The sequence below is a fragment of the Garra rufa genome, chromosome 7 (assembly GCF_049309525.1).
Source record: "Garra rufa chromosome 7, GarRuf1.0, whole genome shotgun sequence".
Taxonomy (NCBI): Eukaryota; Metazoa; Chordata; class Actinopteri; order Cypriniformes; family Cyprinidae; genus Garra; species Garra rufa.
Genome location: NC_133367.1, coordinates 18,218,860 through 18,237,889, shown reverse-complemented (window position 1 = coordinate 18,237,889; position 19,030 = coordinate 18,218,860). Strand labels below are relative to the sequence as shown.

At 33.4% G+C, this 19,030-nt stretch overlaps 2 protein-coding genes across 2 annotated transcripts in view; one reads left to right on the top strand and one right to left on the bottom strand.

The window, feature by feature from the left end:
- Positions 1 to 244: 244 nt before the first annotated feature.
- LOC141338024 (SLAM family member 6-like) overlaps positions 245 to 19,030 on the top strand; it is a 384,898-nt gene continuing 366,112 nt past the window's right edge. The window contains exons 1-2 of the mRNA XM_073843597.1: positions 245 to 527; positions 1,579 to 1,610. Of these exons, the coding sequence (XP_073699698.1) occupies positions 245 to 527; positions 1,579 to 1,610 (315 nt within the window). The remainder of the gene's footprint in view (positions 528 to 1,578; positions 1,611 to 19,030) is intronic.
- The window catches only part of LOC141338883 (CD48 antigen-like), a 97,790-nt gene continuing 92,630 nt past the window's right edge, over positions 13,871 to 19,030 (bottom strand). The window contains exons 3-5 of the mRNA XM_073844499.1: positions 15,520 to 15,825; positions 14,194 to 14,274; positions 13,871 to 13,950 (exon numbers count right to left, since the gene is read on the bottom strand). Coding sequence (XP_073700600.1) covers positions 13,871 to 13,950; positions 14,194 to 14,274; positions 15,520 to 15,825 — 467 coding nt within the window. The remainder of the gene's footprint in view (positions 13,951 to 14,193; positions 14,275 to 15,519; positions 15,826 to 19,030) is intronic.

Below are 19,030 nucleotides of genomic sequence, written 5' to 3'. Positions count from 1 at the left end.
GATCCCTAATGGCTGAAATGTGGTTTTGGACTTTTTGGATATGTGTAATGTTTGAAAACTGTAAGATTTGTCCAATAAAGGAAAGGTAATAATACTTGTAATGTAATGTAAAGACAACTTTTTTGTCTTTGTCTGGTTAGATTCTCAAGAGAGGTTTTTGTTCTTTATAGAAGTAGAAACTTAAACTTTTTCCTGATGTGTTTCAGGTGTGTTTGGTGCTGATGCAGATGAAAGACTGTCAGTGATGGAGGGAGATCCTGTCACTCTAAATACTGATGTTAAAGTACAGAGGGATGATCAGATACTTTGGATGTTTGGACCTAAAGAGACTCGTATAGCTGAACTCTATAAGCACAGCATTGATATGTTTAGCAGTAATGAGAAATTTGGAAACAGACTGCAGTTGGACTCTTTCACTGGATCTCTGACCATCAGAAACATCAGAACCACAGACTCTGGACTTTATAAACGACAGATCATTACAAATGAAAGCACTTCATGCAAGACATTCAGTCTTATTGTCTATGGTAAGTAATAATTAATAATAATAATAATAATAATAATAATAATAATAATAATTCATTACATTTATGTAGCCTCGTACTCAAAGTGCTTTACATTGTGGGTAAAGTCCTTTAGCATATTTTACCTTGTGCAGATCTCTCTAAAAGTATCAGATTTACCCAAATACTCATAAACCATGCAATTACATTTTTTTCATACTCTGGATTCTACTTCCTACATAATTATTTTTGATACTGTCTTTAAAAGAAACAAAAAAGTGATTGACATTATGGTAGTCATTTTACTGTGTTTACTGTGTAAATCTAGATTTTGAAAGTAAAAGGTGTGAATTACAATTTAAAATACTAAAATAGAAAATGTTAAGTAAAAATTACCCACCTTTTAATCTACAGTGAACAGTAAAGGGGCATTCACAGAAGTCTCTGTCTGACGTATGCCATCTCTATTTTGTTAAAAAATGTTTATTGCATTATTCTAGTGTTGTGTGTTTTACCCCAATAGTGTTTTGTATATTACTTATTGACAAATAGTATTATAAACTGTGAAAAACGTATACCAATATCTTATAGCACCTGAAACTGCAATATTTATGGTGCATTTAGTTGTCATTTCTTGATCACCTGCGACAACACCTTTATTATTCTGTTGTTATTAAAAAATGTGTACATCATGGAGTTGCAGTGTTAGAACAGACATATTTAACTATTAAATTTCTAGTTTTAGACATCTGTTTTTGATATCAAAATATAAAATACTATATGTTTGTATATTTTCATAGATGCTTTGTTAGAGTTGTCTATATTTTTGTTGAGTTACTAGAAAGGAAACACTGATCTAATCATCTTTAAAAAAAAGAGAGAAAATCATGAAATTTTGTATCAAGTGTAAGATCAAATAATTTGTTATTGCATGTTATAAACTTGTGAATAAAAAGACTTATAAAAGACAATATTCCATAATGAACCAAGATTAACAGCCTATCTTTGTAGTGTGACAATAAAGAAAATGAAAAAAGGACTAGATTAATTTAATTTTCCCCCTCATATTTTCCAGCTCGTCTGCCTATTCCTGTCATCACCAATCAGGTTGACTCTGACTTTAGCACGTTCACCACGACTATGAAAAGCTACAATCAATGGAGCTCCAAAATTATGATTCACCATGGCAACAGCACCCGACTAAAATAAATACGTAAATACTTGCAGAACTGTAAATTATTGAACTAATATTAATTTTCATGGTATCTCACAGCCAAAAAAAAAAAAAAAAAGCTTCACACAAGTATAAAAACAAAATTCACACAAAATAATGAAGAACAGATGGCCACAATGTCAAGTACTGGAAGAATATTAAAATCCAACATGAAAAAGAATATAAGATGACCAAATAAATTTAACAGCTGTGGTGATGGTTACGGCATACAATAATTAGCTTAATTTCCAATGAGTTTGTGCTCAGGAAACTACACAAAAATTCTCAGAAAAGTGTGAGAGCAAGGCACACTTTCTTTACTGCTCAGCGGCTGTACTAATGTGCTTTGCATCCTTGATGTTATGTAGAAAACCACCATTTACAAAAATTGTACAACTCAAATAAATTTGAAGGTGGATATGACAAAAAAAAAAAAGGTACGTGCAAAAAATATGTGCAATGAATGAATGCACTTGCACTGCAAAAAATACTTTTCTTACTTAGTGTTATTGTCATGTTGTTTCCAATCAAAATATCTAAAGATTCTTAAATCAAGATTCATTATCGACATAAGAAAAATTACGTAAGTTATTTAGTTTTTTAAGTGTATTTTTCTCATTTTGAAAATTATCTGCCAGTGGGGTAAGAACAATTATCTTGTTTCCATTTGCATCAAGATTATTTTTCATGTTTCAAGTAATATGCACTTAAATTAGATTCACTAATAACAGCATTTTTGCAACATGACTGAATGAATGAATGAGGTATTTAAACATTGCTTACGCTTTAAAAAGGAGGAGGAGACTGAAAGAAACTCTGGTTTAACAAAGAAAACCTGCTCCAGACTAGGTTAGGTTCACAGAGTAATTTACCATGGCAACTGACTCTGAGTATAAGTTACCTCTCTTTTAGAAATGGGCTTGACTTACCCTGCTTTCTTGAGTTTGACAGACCTCCCATTCTGAAATGGAAAACACAGAGTTTCCCTCATTTCTGGGTTAACATACTTTACCAATTTAACTTAACCTCCTTTCTGAAATGGGCCCCTGATCATTTACAGAACTGATTTATTATTGACTCTAAAATGTACAATTTAGCTTAAAGTTGGTCAGTATGTTATTTATCTTTTACTCTTTTAAATGACTATCACACCAAATGAATGGGGTTTTGTTTCATCAAAGTTGATATTATAATGGGTAAAAAATCATCTTTTTCTAGTATCCAGAAAGTTTGTCTGACAAGATCCAGTTACACTAATTACTATTTTCTATTTGTTCATTACAGAAACACCTCAGCGTTCACATCACAATCTAATGGTGTGGGTGCCAGCGTTGCTGTTGCTGTTGCTGTTGGTGGCTGTACGATATTTGTATAAATATATTTGTGTGACATGCCGCAGAAGGATTGAAAAACGAGGGCAAGTATCTCTTTTCTCAGCTGTTTTGTTAATTACAATTTTTAGATCGACAAATTGTCTTCATCCTTCAGATATGAAGCCATGACTTTGTGCCATGTGTTTATTTGCTCAAGTGATATTTATGCCTGTTTTTGTATATTTATAAAGTGCTATGACTCAATATATACATTTATGCTACAGAATTCATACACATCATCAGAATGAAGATTCTAGTACATAATGTTGCATCTCTTTTCTTGTTGTCTTTTAAGATTATATATATGTTCTCTTACAGGAGGCTGAGTGAAGAGATCTCACTGTCTTCTGATGAATAAAGATTTAGTCTGTCTGAATGGAATGTGGTATGTTTGTGGTATTTTCTTCTTTAAACACACACACACACACACACACACACACACACACACACACACACACACACACACACACACACACACACACACACACACACACACACGTTGGGTTTACATGTTTTATGGGGACATTCCATAGGCGTAATGGTTTTTATACTGTACAAACCGTATTTTCTATCGCCCTACACCTAAACCTAGCCCTCACAGGAGATTGTGCACACCTTTACTTACTAAAAAAACCTCATTGTGCAAAAAAATAAAATAAATTAAAATGCTAAAAAAATCATATGGCCTAATTTTTGGTTAAAAATGTTTTTATTATCAAAATGTAATTAAACCATTAAAATAGAATCCAAAAAAAAATGGAATGGAAAACACAGAATTGAATGAATGAAATAATAAAACTGAATTTCAAAGAAAAAAATAAAACATATTTTATAGAGCCCTGATTTTTTTTTGAAGTTGTAATAAAAGTTTCATAATTTCAGTTAATTAGACATGCTTTTTGATTATTACGATTTAACTAAACCATTAAAACAGAGAATTTTAACCAGAAAATGCAATTTGGCAAAAAATTAAACAATTCATAGGCCCTAATTTTTACCAATACAGGCTTTTTTAAAACACTTTTCTTGTTCTTAATTGTCCTCTCAACTTATGTTTTACAGTTTGTCAATATATAATATTTTGAAGGTTTTGCATATACATATGCACCCATTGGAAGATTTTATTTAATTTTCAGTATTTAAGTCCTTTTTGTATGAAGGATATGATGTCATACCAATTTATTAATCTATACAATGTATAGAACAGTGCAATATATTTTATTAGTTTCTCATGTGAATATTTCAAGTTCAGTGTTTTTTTTAATTTATTTTTTTTAAATATAAATATATTGTATTGTTTTATGTTGTTGTTTTATGATGTGTATAAGCAGGGCCGTAACCAGACACCCCCCCTCATCCCACCCATTATCAGACACTGCTAAAATATACTGGCCAATATTTAGTATTCTTAATGCTGCCCGCTCTGTTTGTTGTTGGGATGACAAGTTTATAAAGCTAAATTGTTTAGTCTGGTCGCCTTTGCAGTCTAATAGTCAATGTCAAAATGACTGAGATAGGCAATCAGGTCAAATTTGGTCAAAAAAAGGTCCTTTATGTTACTGTTTAATTTACTAACATAAATGTTCTAAAAATGGTTACGGCCTTGCATGTAAATGAAAATGTGATCAGCTTTTGAAAACATGCACTGTATTGCATTTAAGCTATTATTATTTTATCCGTTTTTACGAATGTGTGTTTAAATAGTAGTTTGATAGTTTTTGTCAGATTTACCAAGCACTTTCACTTGCACTAGATGAGATGGGATATTTCCAAATGTTATTTGAAAAGGAACGGTTCTCAACCTTTCAAGTAACCTTTGATTAAATCAGAAAACCCAAACATATCCTCTAATATCTTTCTTTGAGCGCAAGCTTAAGAAAATGTAGAAACATACACCTCACTTTTATTAATATCATATTTTGATATTAATCAGACTCCCATCAGTTCCTTGACTGACCATTTAAATATCTGTGATAGTGCCAACTACTTACACTTGAAAGGTGTGATTAAAAAACACTTGTTTTCCAAAAAATAAATAGATTTAAATATACATAATTACATTTTAAAGATAGCCTGTTTTAAAACATATTGGATCAGTTTAGAAGCACTTAAACGACTCTTTAATATGTTTCTCAAAATTGAGCCAGTGTTTCTAAAAATAAAATAAAATAAAATAAAATAAATAAATAAATATATATATATATATATATATATATATATATATAATTTAAACTACTGTTTAAGCTCACCTACAGAAAATCAAGTTAATGGTCAGAAAAATACAATAATGTATCTTTTGTTGATCTCTGTTGTTTTATGTAAAAAAAAAATCAATAGGCCCAAGTGTGCACACTTGTGGCCTAATTATTTTGCAGTGTGCAGCTGTAAACATATAGAGATGTAAACATGAATCAGAATAGATAAAGATATATTATTAAAGATACTGAAAATGAAATAAAATAATTTTTGGATGTGTATTTTTACAAAGTACAGCTGCTACTTGAGGGCACTTCACAGACCTTATTTTCTATTAGAGTGCATTATAATGAACAGAGTTTGTACAAGAAGCACTTAATTAATTGTCTGTGAATTGCATGGTATTATTATTATATGCTGCTGACTGTTATCATACAGTATCCTGCTATGTCCAACCCTTTGGTTTGTTTTTATGTTTTATCTCTGTTATGTTACATCTCTTTGGTTTGTGTTATGTTATATCTCTGTTCTTTTGGGAATGTCTGTGTGTGTCTGTCTAAACATCATCTTTGGTCCCTGCAGACTCACTGATGCTATAAAATCATGTCATAACCTCTTTAGAAGCCATTTTGTGTTCTGACCAGAATTTTATAGTGAGAGTTTGTGTGTTAGAGTTTATGTGTTAAGAGAGAATTAGAAACTGTCATTTGTTTGTTTGTTTAAGTTGAAAAGTGTGATAACACTTTAGTATAGGGACCAATTCTCACTATCAACTAGCTGCTTATTAGCATGCCAATTACTAACATATTGGCGGTTTATTAGTGCTTATGAAGCACTTATTCTGCATGACCATATTCTACATCCCTAATTTTATCCAATACCTAAACTTAAAAATGACCTTACAAATTAATATGCAAAAAATTAGGAGTTTATTGAGGTAAAAGTTAATTGTTCGTTAACTGTGGGAATTGGACCTTAAACTAAAGTGTGACCAAAAGGGTTTGTTTTAGAGGGACTGTGTTGGTTTGTTAATATTGAGAATTTCAATATTAGGGAGCCTGACACCATTTTTGTTTATTGTGAACTTTTGATCTCTGTTTTGGGGTTAGGCAGTTAGGGTAGTGACTTGTAATTTATTTTCTTTTCTTTTTTTCTTCTTTTTTTTTGGTTGAGTAAGAAAGGAGTTAAAAAAATAAATAATGTTTTGTTTGTTATTTTGGTGGCCAGCTCCCAAACTCTCAATTCAAAATAAAAATATAATGTAGCAATTCTTTGTCTATGAAAGTTCTTACTTGTTTCACCTTTCCCTGCTTTTTTCTACACAAATTCTAGTCATAGTAACAAGAAAAACTGTACTTCCAACCACACAAATTTGCATGCTCTTTGCAAATGTTGCAAATGAACTATGGTTTTGAGAAACACTGAACTGTTAGACCTTACAATGATCAAATCTTTGACCATTGTTGGCTAGCAGTGTTTTTTCGTTAATGCACCCCAGCTATTAGATGTTTTAATTTGCAGGAATACATTGAGTGTGACAACACACCACCATTCATCTGTAGCTTGGTATTTTGTCAACAAAACAGAAATGTTACATAAACATTACCCTTTTTAATTTGCAAAGCAGCAAGAATGCTTTATTCATAAGAATAATGCACAGGTCTCATCTGTGCATAGTCATTATTCTCAAATGTGATGCCACCAAGGCCAATTTAAAATCTATTTTTCCTGGGAGTTTCACTGTTCAACATGAATTAATAATATTAGTACAAATGTAATGACACCACCTTGTTATATACAAGAAAATGAAACTGCATTTATGTGATATTTTTAATTTTCTCTTATGCTTCTATTACCTATTGTCTTTTAGCCTCTCTCAATTATCAGTGGTCTGCATTATTGGGGAAAAAAAATGATACACACACAAAATTCGACAGATAGATATGGGCAACATTTTTTTTTCCCTTATAATTTCTGGTCAGGTAGGTTAAATATTAGAAATATCTTAATTAATACTATGTATCTTTACCAACTATTACCTTTAATTTGTCAAAATATTGTGCTCTTTTCTGCTTACTAAGTCCTTGATTTAGCAGCTTCCATTTTTTTTCATGGTTTAGACAGCATAAATTAGCAGAACAATGTATTCAGTAGTACATTAAAGTGCAATCCATGCTTATGTTTACATCCGAGTACTGCCAGTATGGCAATCGGGGTCACTGACCAAATCATGACGTAAGTGCAAACCAGAGGTGGAAAGAGTAATAAAATATGCTACTCAAGTAAAAGTACTGTTACTTTTACCTAATTTTACCTAATGACAAGTAAAAGTAATGGTCAGAGTAACTCATTTAAACTTTTAGTCGGAGTAAAATTCACTGAGTACTTTTTTTTTTTTTTTTAACAACAGGGCTGGGTGGGGGTTTCTAGTGTAGTTCAAAAAAGACCAGGTGATATAAATCTCAACCTGGTTGTTTTTAATTGAGAAAACAACTTTACAAATTAAAGGGCAATAAAAATTTATTAATAAAATACAATAAAAATAAATAAATAAATAACCATATAAAACACTTAGGGAAATAGTCATTTTAGTGCAAATGATCCCATAAAACATTAAACATCACAACCACTGAATGTGGCATAAACTGTGGATTCAGTAGAGCATCCTTTTGTTAAACACTAAAACAGTAGTGCAAAACTAGGAAAAAATGGGTCAGGGACTTTCAACTATTTAGGAAAAAACTGTGCCATAATCAGATTTCCAGTTTCCAGTGCGCGATCCCCTCCTTCCCTCCATGCACAATTTTATTATTATTATTATTATTTTTTGTTTATTTAATTTTAATTTATTTTTACTCAGTAACGGATAAGATTTAAAATGTAGTTTAGTACAATACTTAATTCAAAACATACTTAAGTAAACGTAAAATTACAAAATTTAAAAGTTACTTTAAAAAGTAGAAGTACACAAAAAACCTACTTAATTACAGTAATGCGAGTAAATGTAATTCGTTACTTTCCACCTCTGGTGCAAACCCTCCATAAATTGCCTTGTCAGAAATCTGCACTTGATTGACAATTTAAAGGGGTCCTATTATGCTCTTTTACAAAGACTTTATTTTGTTTGGGGGGGGTGTTCTTGAATATGCTCTCATGCTTAGTGGTTCGAAAAACGCATTATTTTTCACATAATTCACATTATTACAATAGCTTTCTCCCCAGGCTGGCACAAACGGCTCGATTAGTTCTGGGTTCCGCCTTCCGAAAAACCAAATGTATTGTGATTGGTCAGAAGTCCCACTGCAGTAGCACACTCGATTAAAGTGATTCTTACATTTTAAATATGGATATTTTTTTTTTGCAAAAAACACACCTGAAGGAGGCTTTTACCGATCGCCCTGGAGCCTGTGAGGCACTTTTTTTTATTATGGATCGACTTATTTTGGTCTGATGGAACACTTGCCCGTGTCGCTCAGTCTATGCTGTTGTATGAGGTCCAGAATTGATTTAATATAACTCAGATTGCATTCGTTTGAAAGAAGGAAGTATAGGATGCATGAAGGGTGAGTACATAAAACGCTATTGTTGGTCCTATCGTCAGCCTGCGAGATCGCCGATACATGATATTATCATCAGTGTGACTTAAGACATTCAGGACCTAAAAACAAGTCTCCAGTTTTCTCAGGCTGAAGTAAATGAGATAAAAATCTAAATCAAGCAAGATGGCAGAAAAACATCAAGCCATTGCAGAAAGTTTTGGTGAATACCAAGCTTCTTTAAACAGTGTAACAGGTAAACTGAATTATATGGATTACATATCAAGAAAAAAGAACATTGTGATTGATGGAGTTCCTGATGTAAAGTCTAAAACATGGATTGAAACCGAAGTAAAAGTAAAGAAACTTTTTCTGGAGTATCTTAAAATTGAACCAAAGCATATTGAATTTGAAAGAGGACATCGAATTGGGAAATATGATTCTACTGGACGACCAAGATCTATTCTGATTGAACTTCTTCGGTATAAGGACAAACAAGAAATACTGAACTTTTTCTGTTTTATTGGATTTGCAAAGCTGTATTTTAAATTTTATATGTGCAAATAAATGTTCAAATTTCAACCTACGGCTCGCTGTAGCATCCCAAAAGCGGCTGTCCATAATACATGGCTAAAGTTAGGCGAATCCCCCACCCGCCAACGAATTGAATTTCAGTAGGCGGGACTTACGTTGTGACATAATAGCCTCCGGAAAACAAACGCTGTAGTCCAAACGAGTTGTTTCGTTGTAGTTCTTTTTTTTTTTTTTTTACTAAATATCTCCCTTTGGAGTGGACTTTGAGATTTGTAACTTTGTAGATGTTTTTTATGGCCAAACATACACACCACACACTGGCTAAAGTTCAATAAGTGAAAAAGCATAATAGCACCCCTTTAAGCTCTAACGTTCTCTAATGCTTTCTGGCTCCATCTAGTGTCACGGATCTGTATTACCTCACATCAAACAAATCAATAGTTTGCACAAACATAGATAAATGAGAAGACTTTATTTTAATCTAATCTGCATTGTATTGGCATTTTACAGAATTATTTAACACAGGTGCACAGCAGTTTTAAAGTAATTAATTTGACACTGAATTTGAAATAAGTGTAAAGATTGTGTTATTTTTCTATTGGAGAACTGCTCATAAATTAAATATAAAGCAAATACAGGAGACAAATGAGGATGAGTTAAGTTGCCAGAAGTCATGGCATTGACCTAAAAATGAATGAAATGTTAGCTGGACCTAAATGCATGTCTTAACACTTGAGTATACTGTGTGAACATGATCCTGCAAAAAAAAAAAAAAAGAAAAAAAGAAAAAAAAAAGAAAGACAGAATGAATCGGAATCAAAAATAAGAAGTAGGTTCAAACACACTCACATTAAAGTAATCAATATAACACTATATTATAATACAATCTAAGACCTTATTTTAAATGTTAATAAAAGAGCTCTTTTCCTTAGAGTTGACTGAGGGAGGGGGGAAGTCTGGAAGGCACAGTCAAGACCAACAGTATAAAAATAAATAAAAAGTTCTAACAATTAAATAATCTGTGTGATCTGCTGCAACGTCATCCTGCAAGAAAACAAAAACATCAAAAAACATAAAATCAAATAGGTTTAAACACACAAAGGACAGAATAATAAAAAACACCAGCTCTATTTTCGAAGCACAGCAGTGTGATCATGCAAGCACATGCTCAGACACATACACTATTGACTACAGTAATGCATAGATTCTGAGGGTGTTTACATATGGAAATAAGTCAAACCTTACACAGTAATACAATATATCTTACCCTACTCTGAAACCGTTGTGCACACAATGTTGGACCAGCATAATGTACCTCTTCATCCTGAGTATGAACTGTTTTAATAATAATCAGACATTTAATAAACATAGCTGTGTTTAATAAACTTGATTGTTTGCTTGTTTGTTTATTGTTAAATTTTTGCATGCCAAAACTTGCCTTCATTTCCTAGTCGTTTACACTTTCTCTGGTACATTTTCCCAGGACGCTGCGCTCCATTTGACTAGTAAGCAAATCTTCAAATAGTTGCGATGATGGCTTTTGTTCTGCACATTTAAACGATAGTATTGGTGCTGTCCAATCTATAAAGACTATGTCTGTTCCTCGAATAGTGAGGTCAAAACAAAAATTTAATGCAGGATCTAGAAAAAATCTAATCGTGATTAAACCAGAAAAATGCACAATAAATGAACAAAAACAATTTTTAAAGCCTGGGCTCCTAAACATTAGATCACTCGCACCCAAAGCACTTATTGTAAATGAAATGATCATGGATAATAGCTTTGTCCTATGCTTGACTGAAACTTGGCTAAAACCAAATGATTATATTGGTCTTAATGAGTCTACTCCACCAAACTACTGTTATAAGCATTGATTGGTCGTGGCGGTGGTGTTGCAACAATATATAGTGATATTTTTCTTTAAGTGATAGTATAGTATCACTTAAAGGTGATAGTGATATAAATAATCAGGTAATATAGTGATATAAATAATCAGGTCCCAGATGAGTTCGCCACTTTTTGAGGTCCCCCTGAAACATTTCCGTTGTGGACCGTGCTATATGCAGCGCGTTTGTTAGTTTGCAGCGCCCTCGTGTGTTCGCAGCGCGTTTCTGAGTTTGGTTGTGTTGTGAGAATTTGCAGCACGTTTCCGTATTTGTGTTCGCGTTGCGAGGATTTGCAGCGCCTGTGTTGTCAAACTGATGAAGATGTTTTCTTAATTTGTTGTCGCTTTTTTCTGTTTGCATGTGTTTTCTTGTTTGCAGCGCGTTGGCCTCTCTCGGCCACCATACTATTGGTTAATTTTGATAAAGCATTAATTGTTGGAGATTTTAACATTCATGTTGATAATAGAAATGATGCGTTAGGACTTGCGTTTACTGACCTGATAAACTCTTTTGGAGTCAAACAAAATGTCACCGGGCCAACTCATCGTTTTAATCATACACTAGATCTAATTATATCGACTTGATCTTACTGATAGATATCTTACCTCAAAGCGATGATGTTACCGATCATTTCCTCGTATCGTGCATGCTGCGTATTACTGATGTTAACTATATAGCTCCGCGCTATCGTCTGAGCAGAACTATTGTTCCTGCTACCAAAGATAGGTTCACAAATAACCTGCCTGATTTATCTCAGCTGCTCTGTGTACCCATAAATACACATGAACTAGACAAAATGACTAGTAACATGGGCACTATCTTCTCTAATACATTAGAAGCTGTTGCCCCCATCAAGCTAAAAAAGATTAGAGAAAAACGTACTGTGCCATGGTACAACAGTAATACCCATTCTCTAAAAAAAGAAACTCTTAATCTTGAGCGTAAATGGAGAAAAACTAACTTAGAAGTTTTTAGAATTGCATGGAAAAACAGTATGTCCAGCTATAGATGGGCTTTAAAAGCTGCTAGAGCCGAGTACATCCACCAACTCATAGAAAAAAACCAGAACAATCCAAGGTTCTTATTTAGCACAGTGGCTAGATTAACAAATAACCAAACGCCACCCGACCTGAATATTCATGCACAGTTTAATAGTAACGACTTTATGAACTTCTTTACTGATAAAACAGACAACATCAGAAGTACAATAACAAATATAGATACTACAGCAACTGATACTTCAGCATTATTCATTACACCCGAAGAAAAACTGCAGTGCTTTACAACTATAGAACAGGAATTATTAAATAAACTTATCAGCACATCTAAACCAACAACATGCCTATTAGATCCTGTACCCACTAAATTACTAAAAGAGTTGTTACCTGTAGCAGAAGTACCGCTCCTTAATATTGTTAACTCATCGTTATCTCTAGGTCATGTCCCAAAACCATTCAAACTAGCGGTTATTAAACCTCTTATTAAGAAACCACAGCTAGACCCTAGTGAACTGGCAAATTACAGACCCATTTCTAATCTTCCATTTATGTCTAAAATTTTAGAAAAAGTTGTGTCTGCTCAATTGTGCTCCTTCTTGCAAAAAAATAATCTCTTTGAAGAATTTCAGTCAGGTTTCAGGAACCATCATAGCACAGAAACTTCACTTGTAAAAATCACAAATGACTTGCTACTTGCGTCAGATCAAGGCTGCGTCTCTTTGCTAGTTTTACTTGATCTTAGTGCTGCGTTCGACACTATAGATCATGACATACTCATAGATCGATTACAAAACTATACAGGTATTCAAGGGCAGGCTTTAAGATGGTTAAGATCGATCGCTATCACTTTGTTTATTTAAATGGGGAGTCATCGCAGCTAACACCAGTAAAGTATGGAGTGCCACAAGGATCTGTCCTAGGTCCTCTGCTATTCTCAATTACCTCAGTTACCCCTTGGTAATATTATAAGAAATATGGGATTAGTTTCCATTGTTATGCTGATGATACTCAACTATATATTTCAACAAAACCAGATGAAACTTCTAACTTAGCAAAGTTAACAGAGTGTGTTAAAAATGTGAAAGACTGGATGACCAATAACTTTCTACTATTAAATTCAGATAAGACTGAGATATTACTTATTGGACCAAAAAACTGTACACAGAATCTCTTAAACTGCAATTTGCAACTAGACGGATGTACTGTTATTTCCTCTACAGTCAAAAATCTGGGTGTTATATTAGACAGCAACCTGTCTTTTGAAAATCATATTTCTCATGTTACAAAACAGCATTCTTCCATCTTAGAAACATTGCTAAGCTACGGCTTTTTAAGCTTTTCACATTTGGCTCCCAAACTCTGGAATAGCCTTCCTGATAACGTTCGGGGTTCAAACACACTCTCTATGTTTAAATCTAGATTAAAGACTCATCTCTTTAGCCAAGCATTCACATAATGTATCTCATAACGTTGTACTTCAGTTAGATCTGATCAAATGCACATCAACATTCTTCAGCTTGGGCTAAACACATAATTTTTGCTTGGTTGGAACAGCAGCTACGCTAATTATTGCTCTATTTGTATCTCTGTTTCTGCCATGCACGGGATTCCCATCCAGTGGTAACTAGGAATCACACAAGATTCAGTCTGGATTCAGAATACCCAAGAAGAGATGATGACAACCCCTCAGAGGACCGCCGATGATGCCAGCCTTAAAACAACAAACAGCATACACAAATTTTCTACAAGTTTAATTGCAACACATAATCACTACACCATTATTATTTTTAATATTTATATCATATGTAAATCAACTTAACACACAGTAGTCACCAACTAACAAGCTACTAAATATATTATAGTAGCCTACATTTTTGTACAGCTGCTTTGCAACGATTTGTATTGTGAAAAGCACTATACAAATAAACTTGAATTGAATTGAATTACATCAAACCTGCAACTACAGCTATGAACACCAGCAGCAGCGCTAGAATAACAGCTCTTAACATCATGGGACGTGAACTCTGGTCCAGTGCTATAATACACAGAGAAAACAGTCATTAGGGTAATCTGAATACAATACAGTTGAAACTTTAAAGAAAATAATTGTGATGGAATATGCCAATGAAAATATTAGACTTCACCTAAGCAGGTATTTAAAGTAGGTATGTAAAGTACTTGGATATTTAGATGTTTAAGTCTTTAATTTACAGCTTACAACATGTCTAACATTCTGCAGTATTTACAATCATTAAAGAAATTAAAAAAAATTTAAACTTTGTTAAAGTATTTCTTTTTAAAACAGGAAGTTGGGTGGGACATATTTTAAACCATCAATAGGCTTTAATTAAACTAAGACACGTCACATCTTAATATGCTCAACAAACGTTTTATAAAATCTGTTATCAATGAACTGTCAATAAGTAAGAAAACATTACAGATGAGACAACACATACAGATGACCTTAAAGGATAACTGTTGCCAAAATGCAACCTGGGCTGTTTTTTTTTTTTTTTACTGTAAACGAGACAAACTTATATCTAAAAGCATAATTACAATAAATGAGCCACATGAACTTGAGCATTGAGAACATTGTTTGTGTACACAGAGTTTACTAAAAAGAAAGTTTTTGAACAACTCACTTTCACTGTTTGAGTTTCCGCTCGCGGCCGTCTTGCCAGTCAAGAAGTGTCGATCTCCGAATGCGAATGAATGGACTCCACAGGACAAAATATAGGCTTATATGAGGCTCTTTTTACAACTAGAAGGTTAATATTGTTTTTCACTTGCGACAAAACAACGAATTAGCCGTGCATTAATATGGAAATATGCTTTAGGAGCTATCCATCTTTACTCTCCTCGCATTCAGAGATCGACACTTCTTGACTGGCAAGACGGCCGCGAGCGGAAACCCAAACAATGTAAGTGAGTTATTCAAAACCTTCTTTTTAGTAAACTCTGTGTACACAAACAATGTTCTCAATGCTCGAGTTCATGTGTAGAGACCCAGGCGATACTTCGAGCAAAGTTTCATGTTGTGTCGAGCCTTCTTAGTGTTGTAAAAATATAGATTTTGATGCGCTCAAAGTTATGCAAATCTCAAAAACGGCTTGCTTGTCGTAATTATGCTTTTAGATATAAGTTTGTCTCGTTTACAGTAAAGAAAACAGCCCAGGTTACATTTTGGCAATAGTTATCCTTTAAAGCCTATAGACTAAATATTAGAAAACACAATTTTGATTTATTAAACACAATTAGAGAAAAAGAGATAATACGATACCTGGATGTGGCTGACAGAGTTCACTGATGTTGCTATACATAGTCTGGTTGGTGAATGAATAAGCAACAACACAGCTGTAGGTGTTTTTATCCTGATATTCCACCTCCAGAGGTAGAAAGAGACAACTGCTGAGATCAGACACACTGATGTTGGACAGTAAACTGTTTCCTTTGTACCAGGAGAGACTCACATGACTCACATTCACCACTGAACACAGCAGTGAACATTTAGACACTGATAAAAATTCAGATGATGATGAAGAACAGTTTGAAGAGTCTCTGGTGATGACAGGAATGGGTAGAGGAGCTGGAAAACAAATGAATAAACAAATTACTACAAACAGTACAGATCTATGAATATCGTCTGATGTATAGATTTCTAAACAATCTCACAACATTAGTCAACATTAAATTTCAGAGGTGCAAAACAATGTGAGGTTCAGTTATGACATAATGTTAATTTATTAAATTATTAATACACACTCGGTTTAAGACCCATTTAATGTATAACCAGCATGAAAGTGTTTAAGTAGAAAACTGCATACCATAGACCTTAACATTAAAACACTTGAATGTTTCTATGTTTCCGTGCCTGATTAGGATAAATGTATATCTTCCAGTGCCTTTTGTGCTGATGTTCCTGATGGTGAGAGCTCCAGTCTGGCTATTCAGCTGCAATCTGTCTCTGAATCTCTCATGATCACATTCAATCATTTCCGTTTCATTGTACCGAGCTACACATAGAAGATCTCCTTCACCAAACTCCCACTTTATCAGATCATCACTATGTATTTCAGTAGGATTGGGGTAAAATGTCACAGAATCTCCCTCGATCATTAAACCATTCTTTACAACTCTTCCATCTGTAAAACACAATTATCCAGTTTGAAAATTATTCTCATCCTGTTAGCATTATTAAGTCATAATTTCAAAGGGTTTGCATTTATAAATTTGACAAGATCTGAAAAAGAACTGTCGTCATGTGTGAGTGGCCGCATACACTGTAAAAAATGAAAAGTTGACTTAACTTAAAATTTCAAGGCAACTCGCTGCACAGCTTTTTTTGAGTTTACTCAACTTTTGTTCACTCAACTCAAGTCACTGAGTAAAGTCACATGACTCTCTTTTGTTCAGCTAACACATTTTTCTTAGTTCAAAAGATTTATAATGCTTTTTTAATGTCTCTTAATAAATTATGGTCTAAACTTTTTTGTGAGTTTTATGGACAAGGAGGTTTTGTCCTAGTTAGCACCTACACAATGTTATAAAATACAAATATAACTGCAGGCTTCAAATTTAGTTTATTATCTTGAATGTAGAAAGAAATACAAACAATATAAAAAACTGCATTACTTCCTAACAGAAAACAAATTGACACTCAATAAAAAAATAAATAAATAGTACAAATACAAATTAAATACAAATAAAACAAAATAAAATGGCACAATTAACCAAGATTCTGAAAAGATGAAAAAATAAATTTATTATATATACAAATGACATTGTAAAACATTATATTCACATTTCAAAAATTCAGTTTAATAATCCTTTAACATTTTGACATTAAGATGCTAAGATTTAAGATGCTAAGATTTGTTTAATTTAAAATATGCTCACACCACGATTTCATTGTTTACAGCAAGAGTTTGCTTTTCAGGGACTTCACCATTGTGCCTACTTTCATAACGCCAAAAAATTAAAAACAGTGACGCAAAATCATCTTAAGACATTTTCAAACATTCTATTCATAGTACAACAATCCCTTTGAATGTTTCTGATTTTAACATTAAGATGCTAATATAAGTTTAACTTAAAAGTTGCACAAGCAAGATTCCAACGTTCACAGCATGAGTTTAGTTTTTTTTTAAGGGACTGTACCTTTGTAGAGCAGTGAGTGCTCACTTCAATAAACACCTTCTTAATTACCTCAAAAGTAAATTTGAGTTCTTTATAGTATTTAAAATCCAAGGTGAAGATAAAGCCAAACAGGTTAGAAACAGAAGATTGTAGGTCTGAAACGCCTCCTCCAAAACAACAACAAAGTTCGTAAAAGTAGCCAGTGTGCTAGGGGCGACATCATCGTCACTTATAAATGGGTACCAAATAAGAATAACTGATTAAGAGATGACATGTGTTATTTATGTTACCTTGGGGTTCTTCGGTCACTTCTGACCGGAATTTTTTAAATAAAAATGGGAAATTGGCAAAAATATGAAAATACAGAGTTTTTTTGTGCATACAATCTACAAATCAGCCACAATGCAGAAAAAAAGCACACAACAGTGAAGGGGTAACTCTCTAAAACATCAAGAGTGCAAAACACACACACACACACACACACACACACACACACACACACACACACACACACACACACACACACACACACACACACACACACACACACACACACACACACACACACACACACACATGTTGGGTTTACATGTTTTATGGGAACATTCCATCGGCGTAATGGTTTTTATACTGTACAAACCGTACTTTCTATTGCCCTAAACCTACCCTACACCTAAACCTAGCCCTCACAGGAGATTGTGCACACTTTTACTTCCTCAAAAAAACTCATTGTGCATTATTTATAAGCCTGTTTCCTCATGGGGACCTGAGAAATGTCCCCACAAGGTCAAAATTTACTGGTATTCCTATCCTTGTGGGGACATTTGGTCCCCACAACGTGATGAATACCAGGTACACACACACACACACACACACACACACACACACACACACACACACACACACACACACACACACACACACACACACACACACACACACACACACACACACACACACACAAACACTCACACACAGAGGGTAAGATCAAAGGATATAATTCTTCCCTAGTAACCTCTAGGCCTATTGCAGCACCTGTTTATGAAAACAAAAAGCCAATCACAGCATGTGCTAAATAAGAGTTATTGTTCATTGAATTTTACAAAAAATAATTGTAATGAAAATGTTCATTATAAAAAGGTTAAAAAAAAAAAAAAAAATGTTATGACTGAAAGAATTGCATTTTTATTAAGTTAGAATTAAAACAATGGGTAACAAAATTCTTTCCATTGGTTCTCTTTCTAATGCAATGTTCAGGTTTGACTGTATTATAAAGTATAAAGTAAAACTGGCACTTCAAATTACCAGTTAAACCAATCAAACAAACAAAAAAACTTGGCAAATAATAAAAAATAGTCTTTGATAATCTCATATTATATATTAAAATCCACAACCTGAAAAGGCAAAGGCAAATATGTGCAAAAACAACTAGAATTCACAAGCCCTTCTACAGATAGCAGTACATCTATCTAGTGGTTAAAATATGATATTGCTTGATAATTATGCTCACGAGTCACTACACCACCAGATGGCACCCATCTGACTTCAAAAAATTGTTTTCTATAGGCCAGTGGTTCTCAATCCTGGTCCTGGGGGACCCCTGTTCTGCACATTTTGCATGTATCCCTTATTTAACACACCTGATTGAGATTATC